Source organism: Leishmania major, chromosome 22, assembly GCF_000002725.2.
Source record: "Leishmania major strain Friedlin complete genome, chromosome 22".
NCBI classification, from domain to species: domain Eukaryota; phylum Euglenozoa; class Kinetoplastea; order Trypanosomatida; family Trypanosomatidae; genus Leishmania; species Leishmania major.
The window spans coordinates 104458-123938 of record NC_007263.2 but is presented as its reverse complement, the minus strand read 5'-3'; the positions used below and the strand labels follow the sequence as shown (position 1 = coordinate 123938).

At 59.0% G+C, this 19481-nt stretch overlaps 7 protein-coding genes across 7 annotated transcripts; all 7 read left to right on the top strand.

Moving 5' to 3' along the window:
• Positions 1-114: 114 nt before the first annotated feature.
• On the top strand, positions 115-1509 carry LMJF_22_0290 (conserved hypothetical protein; the record flags this gene model as incomplete). The annotated part of the gene is made up of 1 exon (XM_001683130.1): positions 115-1509. The coding sequence occupies one exon, from the start codon at positions 115-117 to the stop codon at positions 1507-1509; it is 1395 nt and encodes a 464-aa protein (XP_001683182.1).
• Positions 1510-2668: 1159 nt separating this feature from the next.
• LMJF_22_0280 (conserved hypothetical protein) lies at positions 2669-5194 on the top strand (the record flags this gene model as incomplete). The annotated part of the gene is made up of 1 exon (XM_001683129.1): positions 2669-5194. The coding sequence occupies one exon, from the start codon at positions 2669-2671 to the stop codon at positions 5192-5194; it is 2526 nt and encodes an 841-aa protein (XP_001683181.1).
• A 1708-nt stretch (positions 5195-6902) lies between these two features.
• Positions 6903-7307, top strand: LMJF_22_0275 (conserved hypothetical protein; the record flags this gene model as incomplete). The annotated part of the gene is made up of 1 exon (XM_001683128.1): positions 6903-7307. One exon carries the CDS (start codon positions 6903-6905, stop codon positions 7305-7307), a length of 405 nt encoding a protein of 134 aa, XP_001683180.1.
• Positions 7308-9560: 2253 nt separating this feature from the next.
• On the top strand, positions 9561-9788 carry LMJF_22_0270 (conserved hypothetical protein; the record flags this gene model as incomplete). The annotated part of the gene is made up of 1 exon (XM_001683127.1): positions 9561-9788. The coding sequence occupies one exon, from the start codon at positions 9561-9563 to the stop codon at positions 9786-9788; it is 228 nt and encodes a 75-aa protein (XP_001683179.1).
• Positions 9789-11272: 1484 nt separating this feature from the next.
• Positions 11273-12121, top strand: LMJF_22_0260 (conserved hypothetical protein; the record flags this gene model as incomplete). Its single annotated transcript, XM_001683126.1, has 1 exon — positions 11273-12121. One exon carries the CDS (start codon positions 11273-11275, stop codon positions 12119-12121), a length of 849 nt encoding a protein of 282 aa, XP_001683178.1.
• A 2801-nt stretch (positions 12122-14922) lies between these two features.
• On the top strand, positions 14923-15699 carry LMJF_22_0250 (phosphoinositide phosphatase; the record flags this gene model as incomplete). Its single annotated transcript, XM_001683125.1, has 1 exon — positions 14923-15699. One exon carries the CDS (start codon positions 14923-14925, stop codon positions 15697-15699), a length of 777 nt encoding a protein of 258 aa, XP_001683177.1.
• Positions 15700-18093: 2394 nt separating this feature from the next.
• Positions 18094-19083, top strand: LMJF_22_0240 (hypothetical protein; the record flags this gene model as incomplete). Its single annotated transcript, XM_001683124.1, has 1 exon — positions 18094-19083. One exon carries the CDS (start codon positions 18094-18096, stop codon positions 19081-19083), a length of 990 nt encoding a protein of 329 aa, XP_001683176.1.
• Between the last annotated feature and the right edge of the window lie 398 nt (positions 19084-19481).

Sequence of the window (19481 nt, the reverse complement as noted above, 5' to 3'; positions counted from 1 at the left end):
CTTTGAGTCTCATGAGGGGAGGGAGGGGCGTACGCGCGCACGGCCTTCTGCCTCTTTTCCTCCGTGTGTTGTGCTTCTTCCGTTCTTCCTTTGTGTTGGCGTTGAGGAGTCATCATGGCCGCGTCATCCGCGCTCACACGCTCTGCCAAGGAGGCCGGCTTCCGTGAGGTCGACGCCGTACGCGACGAGCATGACAAGGATAATTTCTGCTACTCGGCCGGACCGGCGCTTCTGAGTGGCGCGTCGCAGGCGATCCTCTTCAACCCGATCGACCGCGCCCTCTACGTGCGGGTTAAGTTTCGGCGGCAGCACTTTCTCGATAAGAGAAATTTCGAGCGCCCCTTTCAAGGGTTCATGAACGCTGTGGTGTATCGCACACTGGTGGGGGCGTCTTACATTTTCTGGCAGGACAGCATGCGGATCGCAATCGAGCGCCTTGGTCCAGCTGTCTGTCAGTGGGACACGTCGCCGCAGCTGAACTCGATGCTGATCGGGCTCGCCGCCGGCTCCGTCAACGGGTTCAGCCTCAACGCGCTACAGGCCGTCAAGTTTCGAATGTGGAACACAAACGAGCGCGGCGTCACATTTCTGCGCACGGCTCTCCACATGTACGGCGAGGGGGGATGCTTGATTTTCTTCCGTGGCTGCTTCACGACAATGGTGCGGGACAGCGTCTTCGGCGTCGTTTACGAGACAGCGCGGCGCGCCTCTGCCTGGAAGCGCTTCTTTGATGACCAAGTAGGTGTTCTGTACGCCCTCTTCAGCACGCCGTCGTCGACATCGTCATCGCCACAGCTGCCGGCGGGGAGGAGTGCGCGTGCTACTAATGCCGGCAGCCGATCCAGAGCCGATGGTGGCGCATCGGCTCTGGAAAAGTCCGCATTCAACGATCTGAAGGCGAATGAAACGGTGAGCGTTGGACACGATGCAGTGCTGGCGGACCCTACACTAAAGTGCGGTGCGGCCGCGTTTATCTCAAACCTGGTGGCGGCAGTTCTCGCCTCTATTCTGAGCTCTCCTTTCAACTATGTCCGCTCCATCGTGTACGGTACGCCAGCTGGTGCCATCCCGCTCGGCTACATCCCGCTGCTCAAGTCGTTTTACACGCAGTTCTACTACACGTACAGGCATGGAAAGAGTTACACCGATCGGCACGGCGTACCGGAGCTGGGCGAGACGGAGCACCCGTGCTCGGCATCCGCCTCTTCCAGCTCTACGGCTTCGGCTGCAGAGCGCCGTTGGAGGCACGGTGGTAGCGCAGTCGCAGGCACCGAGGTGGCGGACGGCGTACAGGGAACCGCGCGCTTATCGAACTCGCCGGCGTCGCGCCTTGTTGTGCGGCTGCGAGCATGGGCTGCGCTGCATCACCACCACCCAAAGGCAGCCTGGACATGGGCTAACAGCCGACTTAACATTGGCTGGGGGTCCCTTCGTGTCGGTTTTGGAATGGCGATGGGGCAGAGCCTCTTCTACCTCGCCCAGGACTACGTCCGCAACGACGCTCGATAAGGTCTTCGATTTCCTGCAGATTGGACTCCTGCACCTATGCAGGGCTGTTGCACTGGCGTTCGGCACGCACTCATCGCCGCCCTTACCACTCCTCCCCCCCCAGAAAGCCAGTTGTCCCTTGCGGAACTGATGTTTCTGTGTGTGTGTGTGCGGGGGGGGGGTGTCTTCCTTTTTCTTTTGGAAGAGCAGGTGTGAGGGTTGTTTGGTCCTCTTGTCTTCCTGTAATGGTAGAGTTATTGAAGGATGACGGTGAAGCGGGTGTTGTGTGTTGTAGTATTCTCTGTGGGGTCACCTCCTCATGATCTCTCTCTCTCTCCATGTGTAACGATGTCTTGATTTCCTTTTGTGGAAGCAGGTCATGTGCCTGTGTGTATGCTGGAGAGTGTGCGGGCGTGTGTGCGTGTGTGCGTGTGCGTGTGTGTGTGTGTGTGCATCTCACGCTTTCCCCCGCCCTCCTCACATCCACGAAAGACATAGTCTGGACCTCCGCCATGGGGACGAGCTGCACCCCTCCCCCCCCCTCTTAGGCAGGATGGTTGCTGGCCCCCACCCCCACAGACACACAGACACAGACAACGTGCTCGTGCATCCACAGCGCTTCTTTCTTCCTTTTGTCTCCATCCTGGATTTTGTGGGACGACGGGCGCCTCCCCTCTCGCACACACCCTTGTGCGTTGGCACAAGTGCGCATGGTGGCTTCTCGCTTTCGTTTGCTCTCTGATCACTACCGCCCTTACCGCCACAGCGGTAACGCCACCCCCAACCCCTGCACTCTCCACCTCGTTCAACAGCAATCGCGGCCCTTGCGTTTTGGCCTTGGGTACTGTGCGTGGAGGAGGCCGACGTATCCATGGCTATGGAGGTCTTGCGCCTCTCCTCTTCCCTCCACCTCCTTTCCCTCTTCCTCTTCTCGCTCTGCCGTCGCTTCCGTTCCGCCGGAACTGCCGGCGCTGCATCGCTTTGGTGTTTGTGCACTCTTGCGCTTCCCTTGCTGTTCTGCGGGCGGAGCTGGCGGGGCGTGTATTGGGCTGGTAAAGGACAGCTAGCTTCTTGAGCGGACGTGACCATACTGAGGGGAGTCCGCGAAACGAAAGGACAAGAAGGCGCCCATCCGAGCTTCCCCCCTCCCCCCACCTCCCACCTCGCCGACTTCTCCCTGATGCTCCCTGTACGCGCTGGGGCACTGTGCTCGCCGGCGTATCACTGCGTCGCTTTGACATCGAACGGCGCCACCTGTACCGCCACCCCCGATGCACTCGTTGGACGGCACCGAAAGGCCCAGGGCCGCCTCCGCTGCTCCACTGCCGGCGTGCTGGCGATAGCTCAAACGCGGCGTCATCGGGCTTTACTGCTCGGCGGCAGCGCCGCGCACCTTCAGTTCTCCTGCCGTGGCGAACCGCTCGTGATGTCGTGCCGCCTCAATTCCGTCAGGCAAACGTTTGCCAGCTCGACTGCCGACGATCGATTCGTTGCTTACCTTCGGTCGTTACTTCGGTCGACAGGGCCGATACCCATCTCGAAGCTGGCAAGTATGATAGGTGATGAGCACCTTGAGCGTCTCGGCAATGTAGGCGGTGGGCTCGCTCAGTTCATCCGGTGGCACCCCGAGGCGTTCATCGAGGTGCAGCTGCCCGGCCGTGTACACGTGGCCATGTCGAATGACACGGCGTTGCCGTTCCGTTCGAACGAGGACAAGACGCTCGGACTCCGCGTCATTGGGCTGCTGACCATCGCGCAGCACATGACAGGCACCCAGGTGGCTACCTCGCTTGGCTTCTCCTCGGCGACACCGACATTGACGGAACTCTGCAAAGCACTGCGGCATTGGTCACTTGTCTCCCCCATACAGCTCAAGAGGTTCTTTCACCAGTATGAGGAGGTGTTCTGGTATCATCCCATGTCACTGCACGTGCGGCTGCGTTGGGCGAAGCCCTGCGCGACGCCGCCGGTGCCAACACGGTCCTCGTCCCCCGACCACGCTCTGCCACGTGCGCAGCACAGCAGGCTTCAGCTGTGGCTCAGCGCGGTAGTGCCATCGCAGTACCACGTTCCACTATCGTACCTGATGGATGCAGCAGGCACTGCAAACATGTCGGCGACCTTGTTCGGTCGCGAAGCGCCATCGCTGGAGGACGTGCGGCACGCTTTCCAGCGGTTGCCACCGCAGTTCGTCGACGTGCGGGCGTTCGGTGCCTCGCCGATGGCTATCTTTGTCCGTCTGCTGCGGCCAGAGCCGCTGCTGCTGCAGGCTGGGGTGCGTTCGTACACGTCAGATGCACCGCCACCGGAGAGCGCAGCCAGTCACCACGACCCCGCACGACTAGGCCGCAAGCTCACCGAGGCCCTGCAGAAAGGGGCAGCAGAGGATCGCCTGAAGCAGTTAGGGCTGATGAAGGGCCTTAATATGGTGCACTTGCGCAGCTGCGTGCCGGCGAACCTGGTGCGCGAAATCGAGGTGTTCTACGGCCTCGTCGAGGGGGGCGATCTCCGCGTTAGCGTCCTCCTCCTCGACCGACTACGACACTTGTGGGAGGTGCAGCTGGACTCCTCGCGAGTGCGGCCGTGGGCCTTCTTGCCGGCGTCGGAGCAGCCCTCCTCGTTGACACTGGAGACATCGCCGGTACCGCGAGCGATGGTGCACTTGCAGCGCATTTTGGCGGACACTGGCCCTCGGCTTCCTGCCGACCTCTACGCGGAGCTTCCGGAAGACTTGCAAGAAGCGCTGCTGCGCACCTATGGGCCGGTGGAAGAGGCTGACGCGACGCCGGATACGACGACTGGCGCAGACGCCGTTTCCTCCTTTGTCGAAACACACTCGCTCTTCTTTATGAGGCAGGGCGATCACATCTACACGCCTCGCCTCGCCGCCGAGGAGCTGCAACAACCGGCGAAGGCCGATGCAACTCTTTTTGGGGCGAGGGGGCGTGAGGAGGGCGCATACGTTGGGAAGCCGCTCGGCCCCACATCGACTCCTCGGCGGCCAGCGAAGCCGGAGGTGGAGATGTCGGAGCTGGAGATAGCACAGCTTCTTCACGACGCCATCCCCGTCGGGCAGCCGGTCGTCGTGGACGGCTTGCGCTCTGCCCTGGTCAGGGAGCACCGGAGACGCCGCTTGGCAAGTGAACAGGCGCGCCGCTTTGTCCGCCGCGAGTTCTTCGAGAGGTATAGGCGGCTCTTCAAGCTGTACGAGTACTTTGCCTACGACAAGCTGATTGTTGGCCGCGCAGAGGATCCCTCACCGCCGCCGCACGTGCTGCAGCCACGGATGACGAATATTGGGCACGTAATCAAGTTTATTGCCCTCTTGTCATCGCAGTCGGCCACCGACGGCGCGCTCACGCGTGCACTACCGCGCGATGGCCGCATGCTACTTAAAGCTTTTGGGAGTGCCACCGATCTCGCGGAGCAGCTTCCGATGTGGTTCCTCACGCAGCGAGACAAGCACAACTTTTCTTCCTCCCTTATTCGCTACATAGGGCCTCTGGCGGAGTCTGAGAAGCCATCGGCTTGGGCGCTGAAGCCTCCCCCATCAGGTGTGCTGACGCGCAAGGTGCCCAATGACCCATTCGCTGATATTGGGTCGGAGGACCTGGATGGAAAGCCTGCTGGGTGGAACGATGACTGGAACGAGGATGAGGTCCACGGAGGCACGAAGCAGGCGGCAGGCGAGTCACGACGGACATGAGCCTTGACGCAATCCTACAATACCGAACATCATTTAATGGGTCTGGCAAGGGCGTGGACTCCTTTGATGCTGCCACGCAAACACTCTTGGTGTTGCCGGCCCCGCCGACCTCCCACCTCAGCACCACATCCTCCAGCGTCTCTCGCCTGCTCGGCGCTGGATGGCAGCATGTGTCGTCTCCGCTGACAAACGAGGGGAGCAGTCAAGAAAGGAGGCGGAAGGGGAGAAGGGAATAAGGGGAGGGGAGTAAGGCGGGGCGGCTGTCGTGGCGTGAGAGAGCATGGGAGTCACGTAGTACGACCTGTGGTGGTGGAGATGGCAGGTGTGGGAGCGTTTCTGTCTGCGTGTCTCTGTGCGTGTCTGCCCCACCCCCGCACCCTGTGGGTGAAGATGACGTAAGGAGGGGGGAGTGGAGGGGAAAAAGGTCTCCCTGTATGTGATGGTATATTTGTTTGGGCGACTCCTCATCTGCTACTCCACCCTTCCCCTCCTCTTAAGTGCCTCTCCTTCACGCCGACCGCACGTCTCCTCCTTTTGTACACCGTTGCGGCTGTGCTGAGGTGCGTTCACATGTGGAGAGGCGTACCTCGTGTTTTGTTCCGTTTCTTGTCTGCCTCGGGGTCCGCCTCGCCCCTCTCCCACTCTGCGCGGGGCGTGCGTTTATCGGAGCAACGTGGGGGGTGTTATCGCTCTCTATGCGCGTATGGGTGTGGTCGCCTGCAGGTGTCACGAAGGCGGTGACTCTTACCTTGGAGCACGTGCTTTTCCTATAGGAGTGTGTGGTGGCTTTCCTTTCTCTGTCCCCCGCTCGCGACTGCTAAAGCGCGCTCATCACACCGCCCCACTCCGCCATCCCCCCTCCCCTCCCTCCCCTCCCCTCCCTGTCTCTCTCTCTCTCTCTCTCTCACTTCGCTGGAGAGGCCGCTGGAGGAAGAGTAGAAGCCATTGGAAGCGTGCGCACACACGCACGCAACGAGCAACATCGACAAGGTTTTCATTTTATTTCCCAACTGGCGACCGCCCTACGTTACGTTAAAGGGCGTGGGCAGGCAGGGAACGAGGAGGGACAGCGCATGCCGGCTTTTGCGCTCTCCTTTCCTGAGGAAAACTGCGGCTCGGTGGATTTCAGGTAACGATCGAACAACAACAACTAAAAAAAAAACGGTACGTGCGCGCGTACAGCGGTGCGTCGAGTGTGCGTCTGCCTCCCTTCTCCCAACCGTCTGACTGCTCACTCTTGCGGCTTTCGCACGAGCCAATTGCCGCCCCTTTCACGTGTATGTATCTATTACTGCTGGCTTGGCCATCTCTTCCGTATTGCCTCACATTGAGACACACAAGGTATATGCCCTCCTACTGCCCCCTCCTACCTTCACCTTCTCTGTCTCTTCCTCCCTCTCTCTCTCTCCCTCGGGTCGACACGGCCGCTACCGACTGTGCCAACCCCCCCCTGCTCCTTCACACACGAACATGCTCGCACGTCTTATGAACGGCAGTTGCAGCGACTTTATACTGCGTATGCTGCGGGGCTAACCCTTTACAGCGCCCCTCCCCTCTTTCCTCCCTTGCTGTGCTGTCTCCCATACAAACGACGACGTACACATAAAGCATCATCTCGGGCTGCCTCTCGTCGACGCCCTCTACCTCTATCTTCACCCCCTCTTCACAGATTGTTCATTTTTCATCTCGGGGAGGTTGTCGCGGTCACATGCGCCGCTCTGTCTACTACATGGGACGCAGCTTCACGCAGCGACACCTGAACGCGTGCTGCAGTCCGCTGGCCACCGGTTTTGTGCGGCCCAATGCTTTCTCCAGCACAGCGCATGGCCTTGTGGCATCGCCGCTGTGCGGTATCGGCTGCATCGGTAGCGGCGTTGTTGGCGCCAACAGCGCTGTCGTCGCGTCCGCAGAGGCGTCTCTGAGCCAGCTCCTGGCACCGATAATTGTGCAGGGAAACTCCATCTCCATGCTGGCAAGTCTCCTGTGCATTCAAAATATATCAACCTGCGTCTGTGCAAGCGTAAGAGTGTTAGCCGGATTTAGGATGAGCTGTTCTCCACCTTTCCAGGACCGCTTGGCGATGCGAAATGGGCTGCGTATTTCCTTTGAATGAACGGAAACCGGTGCAGTGGCCACTTGCCCCCCTTTATGGGCCAGCCGTGAAGAGGACATGTGGCAAGACAGAGGGTGGTGTGCATGCCCAGTGTACGGTGTGACCACATAATGAGCGGTGTGGGCGCAAACACGCACACACATCCAGGCCTACATCACGCTCTCTCACTGGCTTGGTTTGTTGCTGTTGGGTGAGGTTGAGGAAGGGGCAACAGTGAGGTGAGGTGGCGGCGATGCACGTGTGGCTGAAAACAGCGAAGCTCGGCAAACAGGACAAAGCACGGAGTAGGAAAGGCGGTGATGGTGATGCTGCAGTCCGTGGATATTACCAGGATTCCCTTTAGGCGTAGTGTGTGTGTGTGTGTGTGTGTGTGCATGGCTGTCGTTGCACGGATACCGCTTCGCGTCCTCGGCCTCGCGATCGTGGTGTGGGAGGAACCATTTATCGCTCCCTCTCCTACATCTGGCCTCGTTCTGTCTTTCTACTCGTGTCGGTGGGTCGTGTTCTTTTTCCTCCCTCTGGCGGGGGTGTGGGGGGAGTGAGGGGGGTTGTCGGGAGTCTGTTAAAGATAACCGTTCTTACCGTGGCAACAGAATGAAGGGCCAAACATATATATATATATATAAGGCGGTGGCGATGGTGGCGGTGGTGTTGACGTGCATGTCCACAAAGAGCAAAAAAGCAGACCAGCGAACGCGAAGGATAGAAGACGTGTGCACATGCACGCTGGAGAATGTTTGGATGCTGCAAAATGATCAAAAAACGGAGAAACGGTAGCAAAGTAAGGGAGGGAGACGAGGAGCAGGTAGAAATGGGATTGGGTTCAGGTCGTGGGGATTGGAGGGGGGTCGAGAGGTGCTGAACGCGTTGCTAGTTGGCCGTTTGGATAGACACCGGATGTACACTGGAATTGTGGCAGAGGGCCGTTGATGTGTGAGAGTGGTGTATGTAGGGGTTGTCAGACCCGCTCTCTTCTCTTGTCCACCTATCCGCCGATGATCATCGCTACATTGAGCCGCACCCCTCCTTCAAATCCTCTCGCCACTGGACTTGGTGTATGACAGCGGAAGTGGTACGTGTGACAACGCGCCTCATGGCGCAGCCGACGCTGCGCCTACACCCCTCCCCTGAACCCTTCAGCAGCGGCAGCCCGTTCTTCAAATGCATCCCTTTAAGCCCACCACCACCCCTCTTACCCCTTCCCTGTGAGTGTGTGTGTGTCTTCTGTTCTTGTTCCAGTTCTCGTTGCCAAGTCACGCGCCGGTCTCTATCGATGTTTTGTTCATCTTCGTCCCTTCTTGTGTTTTCCTCGGTGGCACCTGACTGCGCCGTCTTCAGACGCGCTCACAACGGTGGTTTTAACAGGAAGGTAGATGTCTAACGAAATGTTTCTCAGCAGCTCACTCTCTCTTCGTCACGGACGCCTCAGCGACGATGTTGTCGGCGTGCTCTTCACCAACAGCACGCCTCGCCTACACACCCGGTGAGGAGAGGGGCGAAGCGGAAGGAAAATGGAGTGGAAGGCATGAGGCCTCTTTTTTTCGCAGTGTGGGACTTGCATCCGGCCGCGTGCACGCGCGGTATGCGTCGATAAATAAACCAAGCCACAGCCACACACGCCGCCCACATGAGAAGAACTGTCACGCTCTGAGACCGCTGAAAAGGTTTGGAAGGCGTGCGTGTGTGGCGGAGGGGGAACAGGGCTCTCAGTATGAGCATGAGTGGCTTAGCAGAGAAAACAAACTGAGCGGTTGTAGCCGCATGCGCAAGTGCAGTCCGCCAGAACAGTCGCTCAGTGTCTCTCGCTGCTGAATATGCACTTCTCTGACGTCCCCCTCACTCCTGATCCTGCCCGCCTCTCTGCGTCTCTTTCCCTTTGCTCCCGTTGACATCAACCGCGACTTCGCCTTTGGCTGTTATGACGCGGTATGGCGCCCCTTTTTCTTCCGCGTCGTTCCCCTGTTATGCTGTCTTGCATCAACTCCTCCGTTGCTGCTGTTTATCTCCCCCGTCCCCTCCCTCCCACCCTCTTCTCTCTCCGTCCCCGTCGTCTACACACGCCGCAAACTTACGCGCGCACACTCGCACACACGGTCGCGTTTGCTTGTCTTGTTTGTTGCCGTTGCCGTTATCACTGCTGTCGGTGCGGGCGTCCCCCTCTTCCCCCTACGTGCCCGATATGATTTCTTCTGTTCTCCCCACGGAGTGCGTCGTCAGCTTGGCGTGTGTGCACGTGTGTGAGCAGTAGCAGCAATGAACTTGGGCGTCAAGCAAGAGTCGTTCCGCATAGAGGCGATGATGAGCTCATTGCGGGAGGAGTGCTTTAATCTGTGTTGCAAGGAACTGTACAAGGATGCAGAGCTCACCAAGGACGAGGTGCACTGCATTGATCGCTGTTCGTGGCGGTACCTGCACACGAACAAGATCATCTCCAACTCGCTGGATCGCAAGACTCAAGGCGGGGGCAAGAAGCTGATGTAACTGCGTGGGCGTGGAGCTCCATCGTGGGCACTGGTTTTGTCTTGCTGTTCCGCCGCTGGCAATGAACGTCGTCTTGCAAAGATGCATCACGGAGCACGATGATCGGAAGAGTGCAGGTCATCCCGTCGACGCGCACGCACGACGCTTGCGCCGCCGTCGCCGCCTCCTTTCCGGCTTTCTGTCTCTCTTCAAGGGCGAATGGAGAACTAGGGCGGGAGATGGGGTGGGTGGCTCTGTAATCTGGCGTTGCTGTTTTGGTCACCTCTGCTCTGCTGGTGCCCCCCCCCACACACACACAAACACACACATTCACACAGCCTCTCACCGAACCCTCGCTCTGCCCTTTTGTTGTTGACTGACATCGCACCGTGTCCTCCGCGCACGTGTGCCTGTGCCTGTGCCGTCGCTGTTGGGTGTCCGCCTTTTCATCTCTCTTCTCCTCACTCTCCCACCCCACTACCACCACCACCACCACATTACTCTCCGCCTCCCTCCCGTCCCTCGTTTCTGCTCCCGCTCTCCTCACCCTAGCTTTCCGTCGGTATTGGATGATAAAGACGGAGGGGGCGAGAGGAGACACGCGCTGAGGTGGGAGGGGGTGAATGGGCGTCATCGCGCGTGCGCTGGATAAATAAAAAAACGAAGCGCAGCACAGAAACCCCGAGCAACACGATAGGCTCTCCAACAACGGGACGTGTCCTTGGCATACTCCTTCTCCTTTGTGGACCTCAGCTCCCTGCACACAAACACTCCGCTGTGCGATGTGCCCCCGCATGGATGTGTCCGTGCTCTTCCTGAGTACATGGTAGAGCACCAGATGCGAGAGGAACCCATGGTCGAGAACGGAATGCCTACTTGGCAGCCGCTCCGACGCCGCCACTGCCGCTATAGGTGTGTGCGTTTGTGCGTCTGATCTCTCTCTCTCTGTCAGGGCAGAGGGTGAGCACAGCACAGCACAGCACAGCAGTGTGTTCCCGTGCTCGGTGCTCTCGTGTCTTTTTGCTGCCACTCGCACTCCCCAACGCTGCCAACCCCCCTTGACATCCCGTCTCTGCTCCTCGGCATCGAACGCGCCCCACGACTCTCGCAACCGGCTCCCTCTCTCAACACTTCCCCCTGCCCCTGCCTCTACATCCCCCTCCCCACCCATGCACACGCGCATACCCAACAACGATCGGACGATGAGAAGAAGAAATCACATCGGAAGCTCATCGTGTCCACGTCGCAGACTCATTCTCGTTCACGAAGGGAGGACTTGTTCCGTTTTTCGAGCCCTTGTTTTGTTGTGTGTGTGTGTGTGTGCGTGTGTGTGTGCGTTTGTTTGCGGCTGTCACTTGTGTCGCCCTCAGCCGTTTCCCTCGCGTTCACTCCCATTCCTTCATCGCTCGAAGTCTGGCAACGTGAAAGGGGGAGCGGTAGAGGAAACACGCCACCCAACGAACAACACGACACAGAAGACTAGCCGATACGGGAGCCGCGCGAACATGTTGGGTGCACTGCGCAAGCTGTTCGTCCTCGCCCTTGTGGCGCTGCTTATCGCAAGCATCGTTGTGGCGGAGGTAGTGCCAGCAGAGGACAGCGACGCGATTTACTTCAGTGGCGAGGAGGCGGATGACATGAATGCGGAGTCGGAGGCCGGTGCGGGCCGTGCGCCTTACGTGAGCCGCGTCTTGTTCCTTAACGCGTCGTCGCAATCCTTCCCCTCCTTTCATGTAGGCTCGAAGGCCAATGTGGTGATTGCCTTTCAAAACAACGGCCACGAAGCCTCGCAGGTGGTGTTCCTCGTGGTTGGCCTCCTGCAGCCCCCGCGGCAGTACCACACGACTATCCAGAACTTTTCCGTGGTCCGCCAGGCGCGCGAGGTAAAAAAGTCGGAGACCGTCAGCATTCAGTACACCTTCACCCCGGACGTCCACCTCGAAAGCGGCGAATTCAACATGGTGCTCGGTCTCTACGTACAGGACTCGGCAACGAACCAGACGTACTTCATCACGGCCTTCAACTCTACAGTCATGCTTGAGGACCCTCTCGGCACGGACCCTCGCACGGTCCTCACGTACTTCACCTTGCTCGCCATCTTTGGCGGCATCGCGTACGTGGTGGGTGAGAAGTTAGGCGTAGTGAAGATGATCAAGGCGATGACGCACTCGAAGGGCAACAGCAACGGTAGCGGCAGCGGCGCGAAGCACATGGAGATGGGCACCGGTCGCACCGGCTACGATCCGGCTTACATCAACGCTGATCACCAGCGCTACCGTGATGAGGTGCTTCATAAGAAGTCGCCCACTCCTCACTCTCGTCGCGCGTCTGCGTCGCCAAAGAAGAAGAAATGAGCGGCCCCTTCCCGGGTGTGCGAAGATGTGCGTAGAAGTGTAGGAGCTCTGTAATTGGCGTGCAGAGCACTTAGCTGTTCCCGTGTGTGTGTGTGTGTCTTCCCAGACAAGTGCCCTCTCTCTGTGTGTCGGGTATATGTCTGGATGGATGGAGCACTCTCCGTCGCTCTGCCCTCGTGGCACTCCTTCTTTTTCCTTCCTCTTCGGTTGCCCTTCGGTTTGTTTACTGTGGTTGCCTCTCTATGGGTGCTGACGGAGCGGGTGGTCGACGCCATAATCGCTGCTGATACTGGTCTCGCGGATTTGTGCGGTTTCACGCACGAATCTGGGTGTTATGAGAGTGGGTGCACCCTCTTCTCTCGCGCTTCGCGGCGTTCTGCCCTCTCCCACTCTGTCTCCTCGATTGAAGCACCGAAGATCACGATGGCAGGCAGAGCAACACGCATCACGCAGCGCTAGGTGGGGAGTCAGGAAAGGACGGCCGTCCATGACGTGATGCGGCACGCGCGTGCCGTGCAGACGCTGCGTCGTGTATTGGGCTCTGTGCGTCTTTTTCCGTCCTTGGTACTACTCCTTCAGTCTACACGTTCTCCACTGCATTGTCGACAAATGGGGAGACGGAGGGGGGGGGGCGGGGGCGTTCTTGAGACATAAACTGCCCGCCCGCCTTTCTTTCGTGCGCCCTCTCTTTCTCTGCGCAAGCTCATGCTCTCACGCGCGCGTGTATGCGGGCAGGCATAGGAAGCAAGGGCGGGGGGTACTCAGACACACACAAGCACACGCATCTGTGCAGAATAGCTGTGGAAATGGCCGGCGAAAAATGTGTGTCTGTGTGGGGAGAGAGGGGGGGAGGGACAATCGTGTAACACATCGAAGTGCGAAGGGGTTTTGACTGGGCTTCTATTGACTCATGCGCACTCCTCAGGTGCCGGTTTCCCGACCTGCTCCAGAGGCCTCCCGACGGCTCTTCCTGCCCCACCTCCCATTCGGCTTCCTCGCCGGCTCTGTGTGTGTGTGCCGGTGGGAGTAATGTGGGGAGGGACAAGGGCCGGCGCTCAACGCAAGGCTGTATCTGTTTTTCGTATGGGTATGTGTTTGGGTATAGGTGACTGTGTCTCCCTGTGTGGATGTCGACGACATTTTGCTCTCGTTGGTCGGCTTACTGGTTCACTTCTCTCTTTCTCTCTCTCTCTATATATATATGTGTGTGTGTAGCTGTCACTCGCGTGCTTTGGTGAGGTCACACGCATCCGGAAGAGGGACGCGAACACGAGTGGCCACCGGCAGCGCAGTCATGCACGCTGCCACAGAGAGCGAGGCAGGCACCAGCAATGCCGGATGCATGGGTGAGAGCAGCTCTCGAGGGCTTCCTTTGTCGCTGTAGTCCGGCGTTCTCACGGTTGCGTGTCTGTGGGTGGTTGTGTTTTTAACTTATCAACGGACGAAGGAACGCGAACAGCGAGCAAGGCGGCACAGAGGCCGGAAGAAGATGGTCAGCAGTAGAAGCCGAGTCGGCCGTGGAGTGGAGGCGACCAAGACACAGGCACGCACACACGCCCGCACGCGCACACACACGTAAAGGCGTACCCCGTACCTCAGAGCGTCATGGTGGCCCTGCGAAACTCACACTTCGTTTGGTCCTCTCCCCTCGCGAGTGGTGACACTCCGTAAGGGGTTCTGTACGTGGGAGGTGAAACGCACAATGCAGCTCTCAACCCCTCCCGGCTTCCCATCTTCCGCGACCGCCGATACGGTATGGCGCGCCCATGGAGACACCTTCAGGCGCCCGTCGGGTGGTGGTAGTGAGTGTATGCGATGCCGTGGGCATTCGGATATCCCGCAACGATCGCGCAAGCCACTGGTGTGTGTCGCCATGACGGAGCTGCAACCATCACCCATGGCGTGCGCGTATGTGTGGGCGGAGGTGTGCAGCGTTCCGGATCCTCGTTCCTGTCTAGCCGTGTACCACGCCTCTCTTTGTTTCACATGTGTGTTGCTTCCTACTCGTCACCTCCCCTCCTCTCGTACCCTTCCAACTCATCGCTGCCGTCCACACGTGCACACACGCACACGTCGCATCGACCGAGGCAAAGACGAGGACTGCTTTCCTGAACCCCACGTCCTCTCTGCTTCATGGGATTCCACACCTGAGAGCAACACAACCGTGGTGACACTCCCGCGCACCACCTCCACTTCAGAGCCCCCATAGCACACAACATTGGCTCATTGGCCTCGCCTGCCCCCTACTCCAGCGCTCGCCCTCGCCTCTCCGCGCGGACGCCACGCATCGCACGACTTTTGCTTTTCAGGTTTGTGTTTGCATATATACCTTTTTTGGGTTTTCGCCTTCTCATTCGCCATCGATTCGCGGGCGTCCCATTTCTGTCCTACCGCTGGTTGTCGTCGCCTTGGCTCTTCACCTGAGAAACCGGACGGAGCGCCATCTCTCTGTCTGTTGGTCTGCATCCGTCTGCCTCTCGTGTCCCGGCCGCCGGCGTGCTTGTGGTTACTGTGGTGTGGTGGCGGAGGATCAGCACGCAGGTGTACGCATACGCAGCCGCTATCACTTGGCAACAACCTTGCTGTCGCGCACAGTGGAGTTGCGCTGCGCGTGGGTTTGTGTTCGTGCTTGCCGGCGGGTGTGGGTCTTCTGTGTGGAGCCAAGGTGGAAACCCGGAGCTTACTCGTAGCGTCTCTCCTTCACCTTCGCGCACACACGCACGCGCACCGTCCTCCCGCCTTCTCGCCTTCGGCGTAGCGTCACATCGCCGTCCGCTGTCGAACTCTGGTACGCGGGACTCATGGCGGCCCACAAGCGTATCATCGAAGCCGAGGGGCTGCAGAACTGCCGCGACCTCGGCGGTTACCGTACACGGGATGGCAAGCACGTCGTCAAGTACAGGCACATCTACCGCTCCGACAACGTTGGCGACGTCACGCCTGAGGGCAAGAAGATGCTCTTGGAGAAGCTGCGGCTCAAATACATCATCGACTTTCGTGGTGCGGAGGAAAAGGCTCGCTCGCCGTACGCGTTTGCCGGTGTCACGTACCTCCCGATCCCGATCGAAACCTGCTTCGTTACCGAGCACATGTTGACGAAGCCGTCGCTGGATGGGCCATCTGCGGAGGCGCTGCTTCGGCGAATTGCAACAACCTTTCTCATTGACTTCAAGGACGTCTACAAGAGCTTCTTCGACGTTTTCCTCAGGGAAGCGAAAGGGCAGCCGGTCTTGTTCCACTGCACAGCGGGCAAGGACCGCACCGGCGTGGCCGCCGCGCTCCTCTTGACCGCCCTGGATGTGCCCGCAGAAACTGTGATGGAAGATTTCATGCTGACGAACCGGTGCTGCGTACCACCATCGTGCGAAACAGTGAAAGTGGGCAACTGCATAATCTCGAAGGATGCTGTCGACCTGCTGTTCCGCGCCCAAGCCTTCTTCCTGGAGCTGTGCTTTGGTGAGGTTTGCAAGAGGTATGGCTCGGTGAACGCGTACATGGAGAAGGAGCTTGGGCTAGGTGCGGTCCAGCTACAGAAGCTGCGCAGCTACTACGTCCGCCCGACCTCATCGAGCTCATGATGGCAAACCTGCGTGACCACGACGGAGGTAGGCTTTGCGTACAACCGTGCACTCTGCACCAGGTACTCTCAGTGAAGAAGGGAGCATCGTTGAATGAGATAGGGAAGAGGGCCACAGTTTTTTTTGGTTGTTGCCTTTGCCCTCGCGTGCGTCTCCGTCTTTTAAAAGAGGAGAGGAGTAGATGAGGTGTATGCCACTGCTGCCCCTCGTGCTGTTCTAACTCTTGCGGTTCCGTTGAGCCGAGCCCGTTACTTGCGCTGCCTTCCTCACTTGCCTCCAGAAAGAGGTACGTCCTCCACGGAATGCGTGAGCGTACTCACGCAAACATCTGCTCGCTGACCGGTGTCCCTCCTTTTCTATTTCCTGTATAGGGACCGAGGCATGGGGCTCGCTTGCCTGCGATCCGGTCCCGCTTCGTGTATTATAGTTTGCTTATTCGTATTTCCGTAGCGCAGCCGGCCACCCCAACGTGGTGCCACGGTCCGTCTAGTGCCCCGAGATGGGGGGAGCCACTCGCCTGCAAACCTGCCTCTTAAGGTCGGTTTGTGCAGCGAAGGTTACGGCATACAGGCCGTGGGGAGAGACGTGACCAGAGTGGTGGTGGTGGTGGGGGGGGCTGGGTCACTCTCTGTGTATGCACTACCCCTCTGCTGCGCGTCATCATGTGCAGGGCGCCATCACCCACTTGCGCGTTCTGCGCACGAGCGCCACCTTTGCGGTGCGATGAGATGTGGAGTGTGCACCGCTCACGGGTGCACCTCACCCGCATCTGACGAGGTCGGCGATCTTGTAAAAGCCGCGCCGTGGGTGCGTGGCCGCCGCTGCGAGGAGTCCCCCCCCCCAGCTTCTGCGGTGTTGCCCGGGCCTGGAAGAAGAACAGCGTCGTCACGGAATTGCCGATGCCAGCGCTGCAAAGGTCGCCTTTGCGGTCCCACGCTCCCAGTTTCTCTGCGAGGCGTTTGGTCTGCCCGACTTATTCCTGCCCCCGCCCGGGGAGGCACCCGACTCGTCTCTCTCCGCTGTCGCTGCAAACCATCCAAAGTACTTCTCTCCCATCGTTCCGATATTATGCGTTGCCTCGGCTTCGCTCCCCGACCAGTCAGACGGGGAGGGGGCAGTTGCCGGCGGAAGGAGCACGTGAGCCGTCGGAGAGAAGCCTCTGCGCAGAGGAAGAAAAGCTCGCGCACGGGGCGTCGAACCGTCACGGAAGGTGGCTCGCTACCGCAGCGCTCGCAGTGATGACACCGGAGGAAGACGAAAACAATATACTTGTATCTTCCCTTACCTTTTTATTCCGTCGGTTTTTGAATATACACATACATACACGTGTGTATATCCTTGCTACTGTGTAGAATGCACGCCTTGTGTTTGCGTCTCTCGCCTATTTCCACATAACACCTGCATGTATGCATGTACCGATATATATATATATATATACATATATATGTATATAGGTGAATCGATTTATGCTGCTCTTCCTTCCCCTCCTCCCCCCAGCACTCTCATCGTCCTTTTTCCTGCCCGAGTTCCTCAGCCCCTCCCACCCGTCTGCCTTTTCGTGCTCTTGATGTGCCTCATTTTTCGTTTTTTTTTGCGTACTTCGTTACTTCATTGTTCCCTTTGTTCCGCTGTCTTGTTTATTTTCCGCTTCAGTTGTGTGCATCCCTCCTGCTACCTGGGATTCGCCACAATGGAAAAGAGGGACAGGGAGTGCGGGCGCAGAGTCCTCCCATGTTGTTGGTGCGCGTGCCTCTCGCTCTCTTGCTTCTTTTTTCATTCTGCTCTTCGCGTGTTTGTCTCCGTCTGCGTGCTGCCACCACGACTGCGCAATTCAAAACTCCCACCAATGCGACGTGGCCGAGACCTCAAGGACAGCATCCACCGTATCCTCTGCTGCCGCACGATTGCGTTTGGCTCTGCCTAGTCCCATCCATGTGAGTCGTGCCCCACGGCCCACTTTTCCGCCACCCAGCACCCGTCACGTCCCCCTCACGCTCCTCCCCTGCTCTGCCTCGTCCACGTATGCAGACATCCTAAACAGCGCCAAGTGTCCCTCATCTTCGTCGTCGTTGCTGCACCACCAACATCACCAAACTCGTCCCCCCTTTGCATGTCGGGTGTGACGCCTTCTCCCGGTCGTGCTCAGGAAGGCTGCTGGACACTTCTGTTGCCCCTCTCTCCCCACCCCTTTCCTTACGGGTCGCACCCGCAACGGTATCGAGTCGCCCTCACAAGCACCTCACTCTGCCCTCACCGCTCTACCAGAGAAACATCGAGACCTACAACGCAGAGAAAAAGAGACACGGCGTGCGGTTGCCTCCTTGCTCCTCCCTGCACTCTGCTGTTTTTTTATCTTTCCTGTGGGGCGCGCCAGAGAGCATCGGCTGAGTGGCCATGTCAGCTCATTCGACTGAGGAGCACGGTGTTCTGCTGCCTGGTACACAGTCACAGCGTCAGGAGGAGGAAGCACAGCAGCAGCCCAAGCTCGATGCATCAAGCGTCCCGACGGAGACGCGCACCGACGAAGCTGTCTCGCTGTCACCGGCGGCAAAACGCCACTGCTTTGAGAAGCAGGCACAGAAGGAAGTGACAGCGGGTGCTACGCGCCTGATCGATCTCAATGAGGACGCAGACCTTGAAAGTGCCGCTCGTGTCTCGGCGACGGTTGCGCTCCGAGACGACCTCGCCAGCCCCGTGGACGCGCGTGTCGGTGGGGCTATCGGCAGCGTTGATGTGTCCGGCAGCACCCTTTGTGTTGAGGCTGATGTGACCAGCGTGAGCGACAAGACGCCTGCGGGGTCGGACCGCGCCGCTGAGCCGGCATGCGCAGAGAAGGGCGCGGTCACGCCCTCAGTGCGCGAGCAGGAGGCGTTGAGCCACACGCAGCCCCCGCAAGCGATGCTTCACACAGAGTGCGAAGATACGCCGGCGCAGCATTTGCCAATGGAGGACGGCAATGCAGCAGCGCCTCCAGTCTGCCGGGGCATAGATGAGGAGGAGGCGGTTGCATCTCCGCCGTCTGCGCTCTCAGTAACGCTCGCGCACTTATCACAGGCTGAGGAGAAAACTGCGAGCGGCGTCACTGCCCTCAACTCCGACACCCTCGACGGTAACGGTGCTCCCCGCTGCCACGCTGAAGGAAGGGTGGGCAGCGCCACTGAGACCGAGCCCACCGCGGATACAGTGACGACAACTGAGATACCTTCGCCGATCCCAGAGGACGATGAGAACGACTGTTTACCACCCTCACGTCTTTCCGAGGCGGCTACACCGCCGCCGTCAGTGGCCGCCGTCGACGAGCGCCCCATGGCGGCAGGCAAGCATCTCACGTTTGCCGACGACGCGGCGCCACAGCTGTCGATGACGCGATCCTCGACGGCATAAGCAGATCGCGCCTACTCACGCCCTCCTCCCATCTTGTTGGTTTGATCTCTTATTCCTTTTTTTGTTTGCTTCCCAACTTCCTCTTGCGCTTTGTCAGAGGGCTGCGGTGTACGCGGACCCACGCACACACAGAGATCTAGACAGCTCACACGGAAAGAGAGACGCACGTCGGTGCACACGCGTTCAGGCACCGCGCGAGGGAACTGCAGCGATGGCGTATGCGTTTGTGTGGTTGTCGGTTGGTGCGCGTGCGGCGTCCTGTGTGCCGCTCTGGATAGTCCAGCTCAGATTCTTCCGTTTCTTTTTTTTTTCCTTTTTTTCGTGTTTTGTTGAATGGTGTGGGTGTCTTCTTTCGCTCACTCTTCCTCTGCTCTGAAGGACGTGTGCACAGTGCGTAG